Source organism: Sciurus carolinensis, chromosome 10, assembly GCF_902686445.1.
Source record: "Sciurus carolinensis chromosome 10, mSciCar1.2, whole genome shotgun sequence".
Taxonomy (NCBI): Eukaryota; Metazoa; Chordata; class Mammalia; order Rodentia; family Sciuridae; genus Sciurus; species Sciurus carolinensis.
The window spans coordinates 47,457,920-47,479,570 of NC_062222.1; the positions used below are offsets into that span (position 1 = coordinate 47,457,920).

At 35.3% G+C, this 21,651-nt stretch overlaps 1 protein-coding gene across 2 annotated transcripts in view; it reads left to right on the plus strand.

Moving 5' to 3' along the window:
- Positions 1–21,651, plus strand: part of Col25a1 (collagen type XXV alpha 1 chain) — a 434,308-nt gene that overhangs the window by 294,110 nt on the left and 118,547 nt on the right. For both annotated transcript variants that reach the window (XM_047566623.1, XM_047566624.1), the window contains exons 5-6: positions 197–223; positions 372–398. In XM_047566623.1, coding sequence (XP_047422579.1) covers positions 197–223; positions 372–398 — 54 coding nt within the window. The remainder of the gene's footprint in view (positions 1–196; positions 224–371; positions 399–21,651) is intronic.

Sequence of the window (21,651 nt, forward strand, 5' to 3'; positions counted from 1 at the left end):
TGTCTACATACACATATTGCCATTTTCATATTCCAATTATAATATAATTATAGTTCAGAAACCAAAATTCTTTGAGAAATATTATTGACATCTGTATCTCCTTGCCCTTTGTATTCATCTTTCTACTCATCTGATGGATCTATACAAGCTGCATTTGTTTTGTATAAATTACATTTTTTTCTCTTTTTTTTTTCAGGGCCCCCCTGGTCCAAAAGGTGATAAGGTAAGGAAATGCATGACAAAAGCAGATTGAGTGGAAATCCATATTGGTATGACCCTGTACTGTGTTTTTTTTTTTTTTTTTAACCTTTTTAATAAGAATCACATACCAATTTTGGCTAAAGCTGTCATCTTATCTTCCAATTCTACAGGGAGAACAGGGTGATCAGGGACCTCGGGTAAGTTGTACTTTTCCTGTCCTGGGCAGAAAATTAGTTTCCTGCTCCAGACTTACAGAATGAAAGTACCCCACTGTCATAACTGCCTTCATGCTGCATGAATTAGTAATGACTGACATAAGTACCACATCGCTTTTAAGTTAAAAAGCCTTAATAATAACTAATGTGTATATCTTGTGCATTATCTTAACTTGATGCTTATAAATAAAACATTCTGGAACAATTAGACCTACTGATTAAGGACCAGCTCACTTCTAGCTATCAGCAGAAGCCACCTACACAATGGCTGTTGGGTCCTTCAGATTTGCATGCATTGTTTTTTAACATAAAGGCCATGTGGTCTTTTTCTGCAGTTAAACTTTACGTGCTATTGCATAAATATGTTTTATTATAGATAAAAAATATTAATGTATTCTACATATTTATTCTTCATCCTACGTTGGAATGATACTTACTTGACTGTCTTGTTTTCTGCATATTTGTAAGCAGATAAAAGGTGTAACATGATTTAGCATAGTGGGAGGAGGGGCAGTCTTTTATTCTTCTCAAATATGGCCCTTTAAACCATTATAACCAATGGTGAATGCTTTGTTGTTACCTTGGTAGTGCCAAGTCCTCTGCTTCACATCTGTGCCTTATTATCCAAATGTTCAGACATACTGTTCCAATGATGTAGTGGCTCTGTTCAGACATACCTTTCAATTTTCTCATGTCACTATGCACAACAGCAAGTAATTGGTTGGAGAGAATAATTTTTTTTGCAGTGGAAAGCACATTCGAAACTTTCAGGTTGAAAAGAGAAACTATGTAGGTCTTTCTGTAAAGTGCACTGTGTTTAGTAAATTATTAGATTCATTTATACTGCATAGGGTTTTGTGGGGGGTTGTTTATTTTGTTTTTTGTAAAAAATGCAGTTGATGCAAACTTGAAAGGTTTTTGTCTTAATACCTTCTCATGTTTCCTGAACCAGATAGAGGTTATGTTCCAATTTAGTCTTCTTTCTATCCTTCATTCTTCATATAGAAATAATGATTATGCCTTGGAGAGTTTTCTCAGGGTATTTATTCTAGCCAGTGACTGGCTTCAAGCTAAAATCCTATCTTAATGGTCAAGGAGAGTAAATATCATGCTATCTACTGCATAAAAGGGAATGGAAGAAAACTTCCATCACTTGAACTGATTAGACACTAGCCGCTTGCTTTGTAGGTGGTGTTCATTTCACATGGCATGTCTCCATATATTGATTATCATTTCTTTCTACACCCAATACCGAGATCACTCAACTTGCCCTTTCCAGGTAAGAGGGAAACTTTCCATTCTGAGAACTCTTCTTTGGCAAAGGAAGTGAAGGGGTGGTTCACAGCTTAGCTGTCATCAGTCTGCACGCAGTTCTCGTTTTCAAAAAGGTGTGTTGGCTTTCATCGTTACAAAGAGTGATGATTGATTATAAAGCTAGGCCAAATTTTCGGGATGAAACCTGAAACCTTCTGAAATTCACCTGGTTTCATGTTGCATTACAAACTAAGACTTGGACTTGGTTCCCTGAAAGTTTGTTCAAAGTTCATGAACTACTTTGACAGACCCAGACTGCCTTTCATACAGATTTCAGCCAGTTTTCACACGAACTGGGGCCAAGTTTCACACGATTCAGGGGCCATTTAGCATTTTGGGTGGAAAGTGGCAAAAATTCATCCTCTTTTCTCCAGGATTTTACTTCAAATTGAAGGAATTTGGATTTAATTCATAGTGCAGGATGAATCTTCATAGGTAATAATCTAAATGTCCTGGAAAGCATACATGAAAGAATGAGAACCTGCTGAATTTACTCATATTGCCTCAGATTTCTAATTTAGAAACAAAGCAGGTCACGTTCAGTGCTCTTCAAATTTTCTAAACATTCCTTTCTAGTAGGATAATATTTAAGATAGTGTTAGCTCACTTATTATTTCCTAATAAGTTAGCTCACTTATTAGGAAATTTATCATATAAAGATATGTAAAGATAGTAATGTGAAGATTTCATATTTCCAGAGAAGCAAAAGCAAGTTAGAACTGGAGAATTTTCAATTTTAATGAAAATTAATCAATCATTTAGGCATATATTATAGTTAGTGTTAACTAGAGACTTTTTTTTTTTAAAGGCAGTCTTTGTATTTGAATACCCTGTTCATTTTCATCCTATCATAATTCTTGAGTTCCACTTTTTGTTTCAGAGGATTTATTTCTTTAATTTAGCAAACTCTCTCCCAACTCCAGCTTTCCAGGTTTTAGTTAGGTGACTTTCCATTATGGATCCCATAGTGTTTCCTTGAAATTTATCTAAGGGTTTTATGTGTTTTTCTTTGACTCTCCAGATGCCAAACAGGGATATAGTAAGTTATAATATGTGATCAAAACTGGAAGAACTAACAGAAAAGGTAGAAATGAAGAAAGAGAAACTATTTAGAAGTAGATATGTATTAAGGAATATGTGTGTTGAACATTGTCATATTCAATTTACTGTGCCTAATATTATGGAGACTGTAAATGAGTCCATTTCTGTCTTTCCTCTTCTAACACCACCAAATCCAACCTGCAATTATCTCATGCCCTTGATTACTGCAGTAGTCTTCCAATTAATCTTCCTGCTTCCACTCTTGACCCTGTATAATCCATTTTCTCCACAGCAGCCAGAGAGATCATTTTACATTGTAAATTAGATCATGTTACTCCCTTTTTAAAACCTTAGGATGAAATCCAAGCCAGTGTGCTTGGCCTCCACAGACCTTCAAGGTCGGCCCTGGCCACCTCTGCAGTCTCATGTCACACTAGCCTTCCCCATCCCTCCCCCACCCACTCACCACCCTCTAACCACTTGCCTTCCCTGTGTTCTCCAGATACATCATAGTCAGACCCAACTCAGCAACTTCCCACTTAGTCTTCAGTCTTCTTGTGATTGGTTCTTCTTATCATCGAGACTTCATCTCAAGTATCACCTCCTTGGGGAGAATTTCTTTCACTGCCCAATCTGAATCTGAGATGATCCTCTTATGTTTATGTATTCACTTACTTGTTATCTCTAAAACTTGCCCTTCACCCCTTAGAACATAAACTCTATCGGAAGAAGGATCTGATCTGTCTTGTTCATACCATCTTCACATAGAATAAGGACATGATGAATATTTGTTGAATTTATATATAAAATATTATCATGGCTGCCCTTAAGAAACTGATAATCTCATGAGTGCCTCAATAAAACTATGTGGTTATATTATATGCCTTCAATAGCTATATCAAGAGATGCTAGAAAAGTGAGATTATTTTCCATATTAAGTTATTATCAAAGGCTGCAGAAGAGGTAACACTTAATCTAAGACTTGATAAATGAGTTATCTTTAGGGGACAAAATGAAGAACAATACATTACACATTCTAGGGGCAGGAAATAGTTTAAATAAAATTATGAAAGTAGAAAATGGAAGGATCCTTTTAAAGCACAATAACATTCCATTTTCCAATGAAATAGGTTAAATATTGAAAAATTCTATCAGGATGATTAAACGAAGTAATATTATAGTGCATTTGAATATTCAGTTTGGTATACAATAGGGAACCATTGAAGGTTTTTTAGTATATCTTTCAATGTATATTATCATTGAGTTTTATTACCAAGTGTTCTTTATAAAAATGTACTTACAGTGGTGTCTACTGTAAAATGAAATTGGGAGAGAGTGAAAGTAGGGAGACTAATTAGACCAGGAAACTAGGTCTGTCATTCAGGACAAGGTCTAAAGAATCCAGGCTAGAAGAATACTGCCTGGTCTTCAGCAGAGAGGTCAGCAGATAAGCTGAACCAGCTTGGAATGTCAGGCATCACTGGAGACAAAGAAACATGCTGAGCAGAAAACTTAGCATCAAAGGGAGAAATTCAGCAATGGGGAGGGACTCAGTTGGAGAAGCAAGCAAGAGATTCTGAACGGGTCACCAAAATATAGAAGAAACCTTTACTTTCCCTACAGGAGCTAGGGTTTGAGTTTATATTTATCACATAATAACAAATTTGGAGAAGATAATTGGTGATACTAGTTATGTAATTCACAAGTCACTGTGAAAGTCTCTGAATTTCTTGGCCTTTCTCTCACAACTGCAGGAAGAAGGCTGATTCAAGTCCACTCATCATGTCTATGTCTATATTAGCAAGAAGGATAAAAAAAATGTCGGTATCAAGCAGACAAATTCCCCCATGAATTTCATAGCAGACTTCAGCTTACGTCTCATTGGTCAGACTGTCACAAAGTTATCCCCAAACTGGAAAGGGCAGGGAGAATAGGGTTAAAAAGGAAAGCCAGATCATCTCACCAATACAGTTTTCCATAAGTGCCAAGCTAAGGCCTGGGCACACAAATAAGGAAAATCCAGGGATGGCATTAGTAAAAGAAAATTTGACAAGAGAGTTGTCTTAAAGCAAAAGGTGGGAGATGGGTTCAATCTCTATTGAATTTTCACCCAGAACCAGTGACCATGAATGAAAGCTAAATTTTTTTTAAAAAAAAAGTAGTCTCAGGGAGTAAAATTGAAAGATTCAGTTTAAAAATATGAAAATTCAAACCAGGACTTGGAGCTAACTGGTTGGAGGAGTTGAAAAAGAAAATAAAGATAGGTTTGAAGTTTCCAACTTTATTACTTTATAAAATCAGTCCAAAGAAAGTCCAGAGGACAAATTATACATTAAATGTTTAGTTATGTTGAATTTGTGATCTCAGTGAGATAGTTCACTGTGATATTATAGCAAAGAAAAACATGATACTGGGTTTCTGAGGTAGTGCTACCACTGGAGGTGACAGTTACAGAGCCAAGCTGTCACTGAATCAGACGTGCAATCCTAGGGTCAGAAAAATGGTGGACAGACTAGTGAGGGAAGAAGTGTCTGGATAGGATGGATCCCTTGGAAATATCCATATTTAGGGAATGGGACTAGGACAGAGTGTCAGCAAAGACAAAGATCATTTAGAGGTAGAATCAGGACAGAGCAGAGTGTGAATACCGAAGGAAGAACTTCTTTAAAGACAAGTATGACCAACAGAATACTCTCTATAATTTTAAAAATTATTATAACCACAGGAATGAGGTCCATAAAAAGCTTTTGGGTTGATGTTTGGAGTCCTGGGATTTGCTTCATGTTAAGTACTGAGAGTAGAGAAGTCAGGTTACACGAAGTTAAAAGGTAAATGGGAGGCAAGTTGACTGTCTTTGAACATTGTTGATGGCATATGATTTAATGTGGAAGAAAGTAGGCAAAGGTTTTTTTTGGCATCAACTTTCTGTAAGTATACTTGGAGCCAATTTCAGGCTTACAGTTGTAGGGATGACATAGCAATCATAAATATCAATTGATTTTATTCAGGACTGTAAAATTGGAGTATTATATTTCCACAGACGAGTGTATCCTGGCATTAGAATTGCACTTCCCTCCTCAGTTCCTGGGGAGATGTCATTACAGATTTGCCATTCATCTTTGATTCATTTTTTTGTACACATTACACTTCTGCAGGTAGGTTTTTAGGCTTTAGGGTGAAGATGGTGCTTTATCTGTGCCATTGTCACCAGCCCATGCTTGGTTTTCTTCATTTCATCCTCATAGGTGTGCAGCACCAAGTTTTGAAGACTGTGATGTGGTTCTGTATTGAAGTAGGGGTTGAATGACTTTCTGTAAGGAGGTTTTAGGGGATTCCTAGACTGATTGGAAGGTGAAACTAGGAAAGAATAACTTATTTAATAATTATAATTGCTGAGTACTTAGTCTTACCACTTGTCGACCACCTTTGTTGGTAAGTTGTATACTTCATCTCTAAGCCTTAAACAGTTCAGTGAAATGGGATAACAGAAGAAAAATAGGAAGCATGGATGCAGTAGAGTGAAGTGATTGTCCACATGGAGTCAGGCTGGACAGGGATCAGATTCTACTTTATCACTCTCTGTCATTATGCTTATGATAAGGATTAATAAAATAATGTGTGAAAAATCTATAATGAGTCCTTGCCAAATCATGGCTGATAATTCTTCCAGGATTTCATGTGAGGAATCTAGGGTTGCCCAATTTGTAAATGGTTACAATGGAATTCAAATCCAGTTCTCTTACCCTCTAGTTTGTGTTATTTTTGGTGGAGAGACTGCTTCCCTGTCAGTAAGGTAGTCGTCATCAACATCAATGTGAAGTGACAGAGGTTATAGAGTATCTATGGAGGGTGGGAGCTGTAGCACAGTGGCAAAGCACTTCTCAGGCATGTGCAAGGTCCTGAATTCAATTCTCAGAACTGGGGGGAAAAGTATGTATGAATAAAATAAGAATAGTTGTGATACGTAATTTGTGTTCTTAAAAGATGTCGATAACTGAACTGTATGAAGACGCAGATTACTTTAACACCCCTAGGAAATATTTTTAAATTCTCATTTTGTAGATGAGGAAACCAAGACTTAGAAAACCTAACTACTTTGTCCAAGATAATTTAAGTCACTGGCAGAACCAGAATTAGAACCTAAGTACTTATAGATCATATTTTGTACACATTTAACTCACTTATCTTCAGAAGAAATTCTGTGAGTTAGTGGAACAAGTATGAATATGAATTTTTTTTTTCTGATGAGGATTGGAATCAAGCAGGTATACTACTTATTCAAGACAAAGTTGGACCCAAATTCAAATTTCAAAGTCTGCTCTTTCCACAATACCAAACTGCCTCCAGATGGTTGTCAAGCCCCTTTCTGACTGATATTCCTCTGTGAATTAGATTGAAAAAGTTGGAGAATACTACAAAAATATGTAGCTCTTATTTCTTTGCAGTTATGATATGAAAGGTCCATACAATCCATGGAGTGCCAACCCTCCAAAAAACTAATGAATGAATGTCACATAATCTTCTAGAACCTCTCTAGGAAGAACCTCTCTAGGTAGAGTATAGGTAAGTAGGGCAATGTTGACCCTCATCCAAGAATGCAGGATTATCCAGTTACCTTCTTACAATACAAATTTTACTTCTCAGCTCAGTGGCACCATTGGAAAATTACATACCAAGATCCAGATTATATTTGCCATTAGTAATTTTTTTTCTAGGAAAATCAGATCAACAAAGCCTGTTTTCTGCTATTCTTAAAGCTGTTTATATGTTCTATAGGCTATTTTGTTGATTCTGCTTTTATTCTGAGCCTCTGTGCAAAAATTGAATTACATTTCTTGATCAGTAACAAAACCTCATTGCCAAGTATAAAACACTGAAGACTCTTAAGGCTTTTCTCATTATCAACTGCACCCACTGCTGCTACCACTCTCTCTCTTTACCATAAAGTGGAATTTTCATTTGTCCGGTTCATAAGGGTATCTGCCCTCATCATGAACCACAGCCCTGGGAATCACAGTTCTACCAAGTTTTGATGATAATAGCTCATATTTCTTTTGTCTCTTTTAGTGACTTGAAAATATAGCCTTAAAAAGTAGCAAAGCAGTTTTAATATTTCATGGTGTCTTTTAAAATTAGGATATGATCCTGTAGTTGTGGTAAATTTATTCATCAAACTGAGGCAATAAAATTAACAAACACTGTAAAGTTATCTTTTCACTATATTAGTTTCCTAATCATTTGGTTATCATCACATTACCAAATAACCCAGAACCCTGATAAATAAGAGATTTAGTGGTTATAGGTCTTAAATTATCATCCAGCAGCTGGTTTTAAATGAGTCCTAAGCTCTCACAGTTTCAATAAGCCACCCAGGAGCTCTGCTTAGCTATTTTCATAAAATTCCATTCTCTTTCTAGTATATTCAGAGTAAATTTTCATAACAGCTGGGACTATGCAAAACTGATAGCATCTTTTAAAACATCTTCAGCAAGACAGATTAAGTTCCAGAAAAGGAAAGCATTTAGAAGTTTATTTTATTATCTTAACCTTTGTTGACTTAAATGATTAAACAGATTTTTTGGCTCTGCTAAAACATTTAGGTCTGGATATTAATTTGATGTTCTTAGTTATTTAACCCTTGCCTTTCTATGTAGCATTAATGGCTACACTACTCATTGGGTCCTGCATGTATTGCCTGTGAAAGGGAATGAATATAACATAATGAAAAGAAATAAATTGTGAGAAAATTATTTTAATACTCTCCAGTTTCAGCAGAAGTTGGCATGGATACAGCAAGCTCATTATAATTTGCAAATGTTCTTATATTTTCCAATTAGGTTCTGTTTTTGAGTGTTCTCTTTCACCCTTAAAACTTTCAAGAAGTTTGGTATTTTAAATTAAACCAAGGAACATTTTAAAATTTCTCCTATTGTGGGTCAATTTGGGAAATAAATTATTTTTGCAAGAAATGCTTGATGTGTAGACAATCTTACCCTTGGAATTCAGTGTTGAAATTATGTATCAGGATCATTGGCTAGGCTCACCAGATTAAAAAAAATAGAGGTTTTAGAAAAGGTAAAGGAATAATGACCCTGCCTATTTCATATATCACTTTAAATCTTATTTATTTTTCTTTAATATAAAAATTATATAAGTGAATCTATCCATATTGAAATAAGTAGAGTAGTCCAGTCAAGTAAACTTTCATTTAAAATAGAAGAGGAAACAGTTTGTAAAATCCCTGTATTAACACAATAGTGGGATTCCTAAGCAACAACACAAAGGTGCCTGAAATGTGAGTTTTTAACTCAAAATTCTGTTAATAGCCACAGAAATATTAAAATGAAACCAAAATTCAATCCCAACACATCCACTGGTGAATTCTGGATAATGATGGCAAACAGTTTAAATAACCATTGGACTCACTGTCTTTTAAGTGCAGTGATTTTCATGTCAAATAATTATTTTGTTCCATTTTATAAAGTAAAGGGAAGATTTCATTTGTCCACATTTTTATCCACACATTTCTTACCTCAACAGCAATATTCTTATTTTTCCTTTTTTTGTGACACTTATCTAGACATATATCTTACAATTTTTCAAACTGATGTGTACCATTTCACATTCTTCTTGAAATTGAGTAGAAAGATTTTTAGATGAAAGAGAACATATGCACATATATTTAATATTATTTCATTTATATTTCTTTTACTATAATTTTTATGAGTGGTGCCTTTTGTAAAATATTGACTAATTTAAAGACTTTCTTGATAGGTAGAACATTAATGATCCTCCCTCAACCATAAAACTATACAAAAGATTTTATCCACTTTGTCTTATATTTAAGCAAGATAATTTTATTTGAATTCAAACATAAGATTCTCAGATTTGTCATAACTCCATGCAAATTTGAACAATTCTTTGCATTGATAATTGCAACTGAAGTATGTAATAAAATATAGAAGGAATGGTAGATTTGAAGTAGTGACTTTCAATATTATATAAAGAGAGGATAAGCTTTTAGTCAATATACTAATTTGTATCTGCAGTGGACAAAAATTCCAATTTAATTTGTAACTAGAAATGTCTATGAAAATAAGCCTATTGCAAATAGATAACATAGGAGTTTATAAGCAATTTAACAAATTTAACATTATTGCCCCCATTCTTCTTTCATCAAATGCAGAATGATATTGTAACTGGAAATGTCTGAAGTGAATTAACCAAAAGAAATCAAGAAAGTATGAAATGGCAGATTCTAATGGTGCGTTGGAATTTATAGAAGAGGCTAGAGGGCAGAAATATATTTTTGATTCTTCCCCATAGAAGGGGTGGAACAAGGGCTTATGCATTGACAGGTCATGTTCAGGGAGAACAGTTCCTGTAGGTCTGAATGAGAAGTGTCTCTGGAAAGTCATTTAGTGCCAGACAGCAGCATCCTTTCATAAGCATACCTGACTAATGTGTCCAGCAGCTTCTTGTAGCAGACACAGCCTGTAAATCACAGTTGGCAAACAGGACTGGCTTTGTGGGAAGAGAGATGTCAGTTATAAGGTCTAAATTCAAATGCAGTTGTGTAGTGACTTTGGGGAGAGTAAGTAAACTACTTTTCATCTCTTAGAAGTCAGTTAAACTTTGAAGAATGCAGATATTCGGAGAAACCTTTGCTGGCCACTTTTTCTTTATTCTTTTTTTTTGGGTCCTAGGGATTGAACCCAGGGTGGCTTTACCATGAACTACATCCTCAGTCTTAATTTTTTTATTTTGAGAAAGGGCCTCACTAAGTTGCTTAGGTTGTTGCTGTGGCCTCAAACTTGTGATCCTCCTGCCTCAGTCTCCAAGCCACTGGGATGTACCACTGGTGTGTACCACCATGTCTGGCTCTTTTTTTTTTTTTTTAAGCACAAATGATAATAGTAATAATACTAAAGTAACACTGTTGTTTTAACACCTACCAAGAAAACTTCTGGGAGTTTTTCTCATGCCTTATTAGCTTGTGAAGTCAGCATGAATCTATTGATAAAGGTATCAATGATGAAAAAGTGAGATAAAGGACTTCCAATGTCACATCCAAAACATCAATGATCCAAGTCTACTATAGTATAATGATCCAAGGATGACTATTATAGTCAACTATAGGCCTGAAATCATTTATGAGAATTAAGAATTAAGCCTGGCATGATGGCACATGCCTGTAATGCCAGAAGCTCAGGAGGCTGAGGCAGGAGGATGGAAATTTCCAGGCCAGCTTCAGCAATTTAGCAAGGTCCTAAGCAACTTAGCAAGACCCTGTCTCAAAATAAAAAATAAAAAAAGGGTTGAGGATGCAGCTCAGTGATTAAGCATCCCTGGGTTCCAACCCTGGTGGGTGGAAGGAAGGAAGGAAGGAAGGAAGGAAGGAAGGAAGGAAGGAAGGAAGGAAGGAAAATTATGGTGGGTAGGCAAGAAGAAAGAAATCTCCATGGTAGAGTGACAATACTGTTCTGGCTTGAAGCCCATGTTTGTGGTGTGCAATGGCAGGAACTAACTGTAACCTTAGGAAGGACAAGGGAACAACAGGTGGTAATTCCTACCTCTTTCGCCATGTCTTCAAAAGAACATGTCATCCTGAAGCATCTGAGTTTGTTGGCAGAGGGTAAAAAGGCTAAGAGAGACACCATCCAATTTTTAATTAAGAATGATATTTAATTGTTTTCTAGTATATTTTTATTCTTTGGACCTTTTGTCAGGCTTCCTATTTTTAGAAGCCAAGTCAATCTGTTTATCTAGACTATTTCAGTTGTGGCCCAACCTTGAAATCTCTTTCCAGAATCTTGACCTCACCATCACAGAGAGGAGGCATCACTTTGTGAGATTTCCGGGATGGCTGAAGGGAAATTCTTTCACTCATAAGATAGGAAACATGGGATGAAGGCTGTGCCGGAGGGGGATGTGCCCCAACACAGAACACACCAGGGAACCTTCTGAGACATGCCTTCATTCTAAGTCACATGTGCTTTGTTGTTTTCATTGTCTTTTGAAAGCTTTCCAAGTTGTTTCCCAGTAAGAATTATCAAATGGTTGCCTTTTTTGCAACTAATTATTTAAAATGTTGTACTGTGCATCATTCTGTGTGACTAATTCTTACTAGCAGGAGTTAGTCTAACAACAGGAAAATTTTATATACACATTTGTATGTATATTTACCCATAATGACATGTGCCTATAATGTCTATGAAACAGAGTTGTTCACAAATGTGAAAGGTTTTTCACATGTACAAGCTCTAAACACAAACAAATATGAAACTATTCTTATTTATATTCTAATCCCTATTAAGAAAAGATAGGTACATGTCCAAAGCAATCTATTTGGGGTTTTTTGGATTAACTCAATATATCTTCTGTATACTCCTTTTCAAAAAGCAGCTCTCTATTCAGTGTGGCATTTTAGAATTAAAGGCAACATAATTAACCTTTAATAATTCAATGCTTAATTTTTCTTTCATGTCTTCGCACACAAGGAAAACAATTTGTAGTGTTCCTTTGCAAAGTTGGAGGGACACAAGCTCAGTGAACATTTTTCTTTTTAATGTTTTGTTTTGTTTTTGGTTGTAGACGGACACAATACCTTTATTTTATTTATTTTATGTGGTACTGAGGATCCAACCCAGTGCCTCACACATGCTAGGTGAGCGCTCTACCACTGAGCCACAACCCCAGCCCTCAGTGACCATTCTTAACTAGCACACTAATGTTTCTTACTCCCAGGTAGAGTCCACTGACATTTTTATCAGAGTCTTTGAGGGACAAATGTTGCCTTGACTTGAATGTTAGAGAAAAGTTGGAAACCTAATTCAGGAGAAGCCAGTTGCCTTTTCTTAATAATCTTATTTCCTTCTGTTTCTTAGTGGTTGAGAAAGTCAGAAATGTCTTAGAATGCCAGCACCAAAATTTCTTTTTAGGAATGTGAACTGATCCCGAGGAGCCTCTGATACATTCCTTGCAGGCAACAAAAATTTTAGTCTTGTAATTTTTTAGCCTTGATTCTGCCCCATCCTCAACTCATTTTTATCCTACTAAACTTATCTGTGAGAAGATTAAGTTTTGAAAAGCTTATGAATTATTAGCATAGTTTATCAGGTGTTTTGAAAATCAGAAATTATTTTGTTTTTGTGAGAATTACTGGTATCCACCACATGGCCGAATGACACTAGTCACAATTTAACCATTTTTACTGATTTTTACGTTTCTTTCATAGTGTGCTCTCATTATTTAAAGAATTTATAATATATTTGATAATAACTAGTTTTGATGAAACCAATAGCAAAGACTATTCTACCTTTAACCATTGTTATTCTTCTTTCTCTACCAGATTAAATCACTGCCCTGTTTATATTCAGAGCTTCACCCCACTACACATGCCTTTTTTTATTTGCGGGCATAGATTAAGAATCCATTATTTTTGTGTCAACAAAGCAAAGATTCTAAAGAATCTTCAGTGTTAGGAAACTCTAAAATACAGTATTAGGAAGCCATATATATATATATATATATTCAGTACAAAATTACTTTTCAGTCTTGTAACCTTTTGTTTCAGTAGTCATTTACAATTATTCAATAATATTGTAAAAGGAAATGGGTTTTGAGGAGTTACAGGAAGAAGGGACTATCTGGAGATCTATTAAATACTTTGGATCTGTTCAGAAAGTTAATGTGGAGATTTACAACTTCACCCTTCATCTTGTGTTTTTAGGCAGAAAAGTCAAACAGAATTGAAATGGAGACAGCTTTCCACGTCACCATTGCAGTGGTGACTGCTCATGCTGTAACTCTATGCTGGTCTGTGGTATTACTTCCACTTTGGAACCACGTACTTCTAATAAAAAGTGTCAGGGAAGAATGCAAAGTTTGAGTCCGGATATCTAGCCAGAATTTTGTACAGTAACTGTGATAATAACTCTAGATTTTTAAAATGTGTCAGATGAAATGGCATGTGCCAACATGGTTGTAGTTTGAGAAACTGTCACAACTTATATGGGATTTTTTTTTTTTTCAGGGTAGAAACTAACACCCTGGATTGTAGTAGGGAAAACGAGTTCAGTGTCTCCATTTTTCCCTGTTATTGGAATATTTGCACTATTTTGTGTAATCTTCTCTATATATTTTGAGTTAATAATCCTCAAGGGAGCAGATTGAAGGCTGCAAACTGGTAGCCTGTGGACCAGATTCTAGTAGTAAATAAATCTTATTGGCTTTCCCAAATTCGTTGCTAACATTTTAATATTGGATAATTTATATAAAATCTTTTTAAAAATTCTCTCAGAAAATGGGCAGATCTGGCATCTTGGATCCACTTCTTTGTTGTGCTTTGAGTTGACAGAAGCTGAGTGGAGCTGCTCTGCTATAGGTGGGGTGCAAATTCTACTTACATACAGGGACACCCAGCCTGCTTCACTTATTTACATATGTGTGTGATCCCTGCTGGTAATGGACTTCTTTCAATATTAAGTTTATTCTACATCTGATATTATAAACTTTTCCATTGTAATATGCAGACATGCAGGTCACAAAACAGTTTATACTAAATCATTTATTTCCTGGGAAAATAACTCTTATGGTTTTTAATATGATTTACATACATTTGGTTTAAAATTACATGGAATTTTCTTACACTGGTGTCAACTTGTGCTACTGGAGAATTTGTTTTATTAGCATACTGAGTCTATCCAAAGGTTAAAATTGGTACTAGTTCAAACTTGGTAGTTTTAGATCAATATTCCAATATAACGTATGTTTTCTTTAATTTTTTTGTTTAAAGTATAAATTATAGAATAACAAATTTTCAAAAGTTACCTGTCACATATAGACTAGACTAACAAGTAAATAATATATAAATAAAGTTTAAAAGATAAATTTTAATCCTTTGATTATATGTTTAAAATTAGAAACGTCACAGACTTTGAAGGGTAACCCTAGAGAGTCACTCCTTTGAGGAAAAATGCCTTAAATTTCAGAATTTTCACCAGAGTTTTTCCCTTTATGCTAGCTTACTTCATAAGGCAGTTTAGTTTAGAGCCCTATATAGGGCACAGCTGAAGTTCATGGATACTTAAATTCGTGTTATAAAGTTGTGTGGCTTTCATTGGAACCAAATGATTTCTTTTATAAATAGTAGTATGCATTTAGAAACAATCATTTTTTAACACATTGTACATATTTTCTGGGTTTTTATTGTTCATAGTTGTATTAATGGAAACATCTCCCCTTATAAACAAAATTATAAAAATTATTAAAGATTATAACAAAACTGCCTTATTGAGGCACCAACAAAAAACAAGGTTATGGATTGTTTGGAATTGTCTCCAATAGTTGTACTGACAAATCCTCAGAGGGAGAACTAATTTGAGTATGTATCATTTGACTCTTTCTTCTGTGTCCTCCTTGTTATAAAAATGAATTGAAACCTGATTTCATTGAGTGCAACAAAAGAGTAGATTAAAAAGCATCCTATATGGTGAATGTATTTCCATTTATACAAAAGAATTATGTGCATCTGCAATATTTTTTTCTTAACCATGTTTTTAACTGTTAGGTAATGTAGGAATTGCAAGTTAACTTTTATTAGAATTAAAAATCATTTGGCAATGCCATAAAGGGTTTCCAGACAAAATTTCATGTTCCATTTTAAGAGAGTGACAAGAAGGAAGATAACATGGTTAGGAGAAATTCACCTTCTCTTCTGTCAAACTTTCTCTCTCATGACTACAAAACCCATTCCACAGCCAGCCAATTGCCTAAACCCCCTCAGGGGCGTCCTAGTTTATGGTTCTCAAATCCTCTTCGGGCACCTCACTCTCTTACAAAGCAGACTATTCTAATTCTAGGCAGTCCTTAATACTATAAAGCAATTCAATCCTTTACTGAACAAATATTATTGCACTTTGTCTTTGAATCAATGTCTACTTTTCCCTACTTCATATATGTTTAGTTTTATCCCTGCATTATGAACTAATTACTCTTCCATAGGACAATCCTTCAGTGAGTTTATGAAAATCCTGAAGTTAGAATGGGCCTCAAGGCCCTGCTTGTCCAAACCCTCACTGGTTACATCCCTCAACAAGAGGTGGCCCAGTGAAACTGAATGCACTCTCTGGTGGTGGGGGTTATGCACTGTGCTCTCCACTCAGTCTTAAGTCTATTTGAAATATTTCTCATGCCAGGTGTGGTGGTGCACGCCTGTAGCCCAAGTGACTTGGGAGACTGAGGCAGGAGAATCACAAGTTCCAGGCCAGCCTGGGCAACTTAGTGAAACCCTGTCTCAAAAAATAATAAGGACTGGGGAGGTAACTTAGTGTTAGAGCACCCTCAGTTCAACCCCCAGTACCTACCTACCTACATTCATATGCGTACATACACATATACATAAATACCTTTTCTATCCCAGTTCCTCTTCTGCTCTAACACCTCCTTTATTTATTCCTCATGTGCCAGTTTTGTTACTGGTTATTCTTTGAACATGTTCCTGTTTGTGTCCTCCTAGAAGGGTAAATAAATGCCCAGAAATGAAGCCCATAATCTAGGTGTGACCTGACCTGAGTAAAGTGCAATAGAAGTAACTGTTATGTTTATGTTAATAAAGATTTGAAATTAGATTAGCTTTGGACAACATTAGCATCCATAGCATATAGTAGTATATATGTTCATTATCACCTTACTTCTAAAAACTTTTATGATTATGCTCAGCTCCTCAATTGTACATTTGTGCAGCATCACTTGTTTATTGGATTCACATTGTTCCTTACTTCTTCTATTCCCATGTTATTAGAATATGCTTATCATTTCACCCTGATAAGGTCCCTCTCCCTACTGACTCTGCAATCCAACAAGTATCATATTCTTCCTTCTCCCCCGTTTTCTGGAGCTTTGAGATATAGAAACGGATATACGTGTATAGACAAAAATTATCCCAGACCACAAGTTTGAGAGGACTAATCTGATTCATTGATACAAATGTTAAATGAATCAGGACCAAGGGCATGAATTATGTGACCAATTAAGCCCTATTTTCTAGGTAGATTGTTCAGCCAGTTATAAATTCACTGATTTTATTGGTTTTTAGTTCAGGTTTCTCAGGTTAGTATCCAAAGGCAGGCAGTAAAAGAAACTGACAGACCTCTTGCTGTTATTCAGTTACATATGTACTTTCATCGCCTAGTAGTCCTTTTAAAAAGAGAAATAAATATAATATTTTAAAACCGTACTAGTTCTGTAAACATTCACTAACATTCCTTTTAATCATCTATTATAGCCTTGATTTACATCAACACAAATATACCTATCTTTCTACTTCTTGTTCTGTTTCTTTTTCCACTTTCCATAAAAGTGGCAACTGAATGATTGGATAATGTTTGGAGGGAAATGTTCATTATTTTGAAAGTAATTTTCTCAAGCCAGGACACATTTAGGTCCCAGAGTTTTTGCTTTTGTAGCTTCTTCATTTTTCTTAGCTTGACTATTTCTGATATTTATAGTAATTTTTAATGCAAATAGATATTTTCTATTTCACAGAGAATTAAAAATGAAAATGAAATTGGTTACTATTGCTTTCTGCTCTCAACTAATAATATTTTACTATAGACTTATTTCTTCATCATTCACTCTATCTGAAAATGTTCTTCCCAATGCACTTAGAATTTCACCTCATGCTGTGTGGGCCCCAGGTGATCCTGACACAGATCATAATGTGCCATTCCTCTGCTGTATTAATCCTTAATTTGTCTTTCACTTCCTTTTTCTTCCTTTCCTTTTATCTAATTAGATGGTCATAATGAAGGAAATCCTACAAAGAATAAGAGAGTGGAAGGAGGTCCACTGTTCTTTTTAATTATTAAGGGCTTACAATTCACAAATTGGATAATGATACTTTGTGCACAGGTCACAACCTGTGGATATATATACCTGTGGATATATATTTTTCTTAGTCACGTTTGCTTTATGTCACTTTTCAACTTCCCCAGTGTTTCACAAGTCAAGAAACATGGACAATTGTATAATTGATGTTAATGAATCTTTATCTCATCTGGATGTAATGTTATGAGACTTTGTCCCATAGCTGTAGAATAATAAATTATTCTTCCTCCCTTTTTGTTTCATAGTTGGTAAGAGTCCATGTCAACCAAGGAGAATGGTTGACAGTGCCTTATGTAAAAATAAGCAATTCGGTTTTAGTAATGACATGATAGGCATCCATCTTGTAATTTTTTTAGCCACATATGGGAATCATAAAAGTTATAGCTGATGAGGTGGTAGAACTGGTACCTTATCTAAGTATCCCAGATGCCACCTGGTTTTTAACACATAAACTTTGTTCCTTATGGGTACTGAAATTGGAGATCTAGTTGAGAAAAGGATCTATGAGGCACATCTGTATTTTGTAAATTGGGCTATTACTTTTATATCTTTTAAGACATGAGAGAAAGTTTTTTCCTTGGTCTTGATTATTTATGTATTCAAACACTGAACACTGTCACTCACTCTTCTATTTGTTGTCAAATAAAGAAAACATATCTTTTATCATTTATTAAATTGGAAGGCCAGTGCTTTGAAATTAATTCATGAAATCATGGGAAGAAAAAAAATCTAGCTTCAGTTGTATATGGATAAATTCCTTTGATAAATGGAATGTTGAATACCTTTAAATTGGGAATTGCATATAAGGCTTATTTTGAGACCTCATTTTCAGTCTCTGGAAGACAATGGAATCTTTATTCTTGACTTTTTGACTGGCCTGTGATCATCTAAGTATTTGAAATTTGAAAGTATAAAAAGAAATTTGAGGCATCAAATATCATCAGCATAGGTTTTCAAATAAACCATATGTGCAAATATATCACTTTTAAAAATTAAATATAATAAGCATTCTAGCATGTGATATACAACTTAATATAAAAATGCACTGCATTTCCTCATCAACCACAACTAGGAAATTAAAACCAAAAAGTAGGATTTCATATTATGATTTCTAATATCCATATAATTATAACTTTAGATTTAGTTTCCCAGAAGTCAGGAAATTCTGTTGAGATTCCCAGAGAAACCATAATTCTCATGTAGATTACACAGTCCTGTTCATCAAGAGCCCAATTCCTGGGCCTCCTCGGAAAGGTTGCATCACTCTGGAATGCACTTCTCCCTTTTAAAAAGGAATTGCACCCTGTTCTGCATCTTCCTAGAGATACTATATAGCAATCATATTTTGAAAATTTTATGACTTAACAATCAGCGCTCTGAATTGTAGCCTGAGATTGATGCAGTGAGAACTTGTAGCCCTTTCTTCAATGCTAATGCAGCAAAATCAAGTTCCATCAGTGGGGTAAGTATTTCCGTTATGTGACACAGTTCTTCTACAGAGTTCTGGTTCTAATTTAGCATTCAAAAGTATAATATCACTGATCTTTAATTGGTGGTCTTTGCCCAAATCTTGCCCTCAGATACATTTTTGTCTGGATTATAAAATGTTTTAAACTAAACTTGAATTGGTAACTTGGATTCCTGGTTTCTTCTGAAGCAGGGGCAGACTTAGCAGCATTGGGTCTGCTTTCTCCTGTGGCAAAAATCTGTTCAGTGGTTATGGTTTCCTGTTATCCCCAGCTGTACTGTCCTCTTCAGCCACGTCTCATCACTTGCTTTGTGTTAAACCTGCCTCTTTATGTCATCTGCTGCATCTTTATTGTTATCTGTGTGTACAAGATATCAAATCTAATTAGCTACATGTTCTCACAGTCTGTATCATGGAAACATGTAAATTTTAAGAGTATCTTCAAACTGCAGTCTCTATTTTAGTTTTTGTGATTAAATCCTGGGAAAACACTAAAAATTAGGATGTAGACTAAATGGGAATATTGTAGACTAGGACCAAATTGGCAAGTGGGGAAATTACCTAAAATAGTCCCACCACAAGTAACAGTACCCTCTGGTGACTCTACCAAGTACTGCATTATCTTTTTGTTGCTAAGATCACTTTTGGAAAGTTTTGTATCCCAAGGGCTATCAGGCAGGCATTTACTATAGACTGAATTTTTATGGGGAATGGTGAACTTCACAGGTAGAATAAGAAGTACAAGGATAGCTGCCTGCCCAGTTGAACTAAGCCCCATGGGACTCTCAACAGCTCTTTTATGGAGTGGCTGCCAGGCATCTATCTGCTCTGCTGGAACAAGAAAAGAAGTCACCATCCACAGTGCATGCCCAAGGAATTTTAGAGTCAACTCAATCTAATCACACAAAAAGAAGTTCAGCCAACACCCATTAAGTCAGAACACTAAATTGAGTTTCTAGGGAATGTTAGACACATTGGTTTTCTCTCTCAGCATGATAAATGCTAAAATTGAACTTTTCTCACAGGCCACTAGACAAATACCTATTTTCCCTTCAGCATCAGGTGCCTCATCAGCTAATGAATCCCCTATTTGTTTGACCCTCTTTTCTGAACCATGCTGTGCCTCCTCTGCCCAGTGAAAACTGTTTCCTTTTAGAAAATGGATAGGGCACATTCAAGCTGAGGTTAATCTTGGTTTGGCAACCCCAGGTAGAGCACACACTAGATTTAATAGCAATGTGGGTGAAAGGCAGGTGCATTGGTGCTCACTGTAATCCCAGCTACTTGTGAGCTAAGTCAGGAGGATAGCAAGTTTGAACCCAGCCTGGGCAACTTGTAGAGACCCTGTCTCAAAAAATAATTAAGGGAAGGCTGGAGATGCCTACTAGGTACAGGACCCCTAGATTCAACCTCAAATACTACAAGAAGAAAAGAATAAAGTGTGAGTGCAAAATATTACTGTCTTGCTCACTATTGTGATTTTCTATCACCTTAGAAGGAGGTTTCCTTGAGAATTAAAAATTATTAGTAGGAGGTCTACAATTCATCAATTTGTATTTCAAATGCATACTGCATGGAATTCAGACAGAGCTGAGTTAGAGCTTGCTTTTACATTTTTTAAAGGACATTTAAACAATTTTTTCAGTGTTCAGTAATCAAATCAATATTCTAAATAAGACTTTAAGAGAATTTTTATTAATTAAATGTCAAAATTTTCATGTTTTCTTTTTCATTTACTTGCAATACCTTCAAGTTTATTTTTTCATGAAATATGTGAGGATTTTTTCATGAAAGCAAGTAGTTAAAGATATATACCAGATATAAAAGATCTATGCCAGATAATATTTGATCAGGCTAGTTTTAATTCACACATAAAATAAAGATTTTTAAAATTTCTTTTTAATTGCTATAAACGCACAAATTATATAATTCATATCATCCTGTATTTAGGCTGTGCATTTCCTAGACTAGCCTAAAGTCCAGATAGTCAAATTTAATCATTTGAAACCAAATTTGTTGCCTTCAGTGTAAAACTTCCTACTTTTTCTGTAATTGTTCATTCTGGTAAATGACTCTTTGTTGTGAGTTTAGGACTAGACTCACCATCCCTTCTTGAAACCCTCAGAGTCTGTTGTGCTTCAGAACTTGAGTTTTCAGGGATTAGGGAGTTTCTGTGGCTCATGTGCTGCATATTGTCTGACACCCTTAGAAAGGCCCTAGACACCCCCTAATCAAAACATCAAATTCTACAGGCAACACATGCATAGATACACTAAGAAGGATTATTAGGAACCATAAATAGCCTCACATCTGTTCAACTAAGTGTTTGCCATCACACAAGTTTGCTATAAACTTAGAAAAAACTTTAAACTTGTGAAAAAAATATGTTATCTCCTGGGACTTGGGATTTTGGAAATCATGGACTGTATCTTGGTTTTAATTTGTCCTTCCTAACTTTGTCACAGTTGTCTTCCTCAAACTCACATACGGTATGGCACCTTCATTGGGTAAAAAATCTTTGTA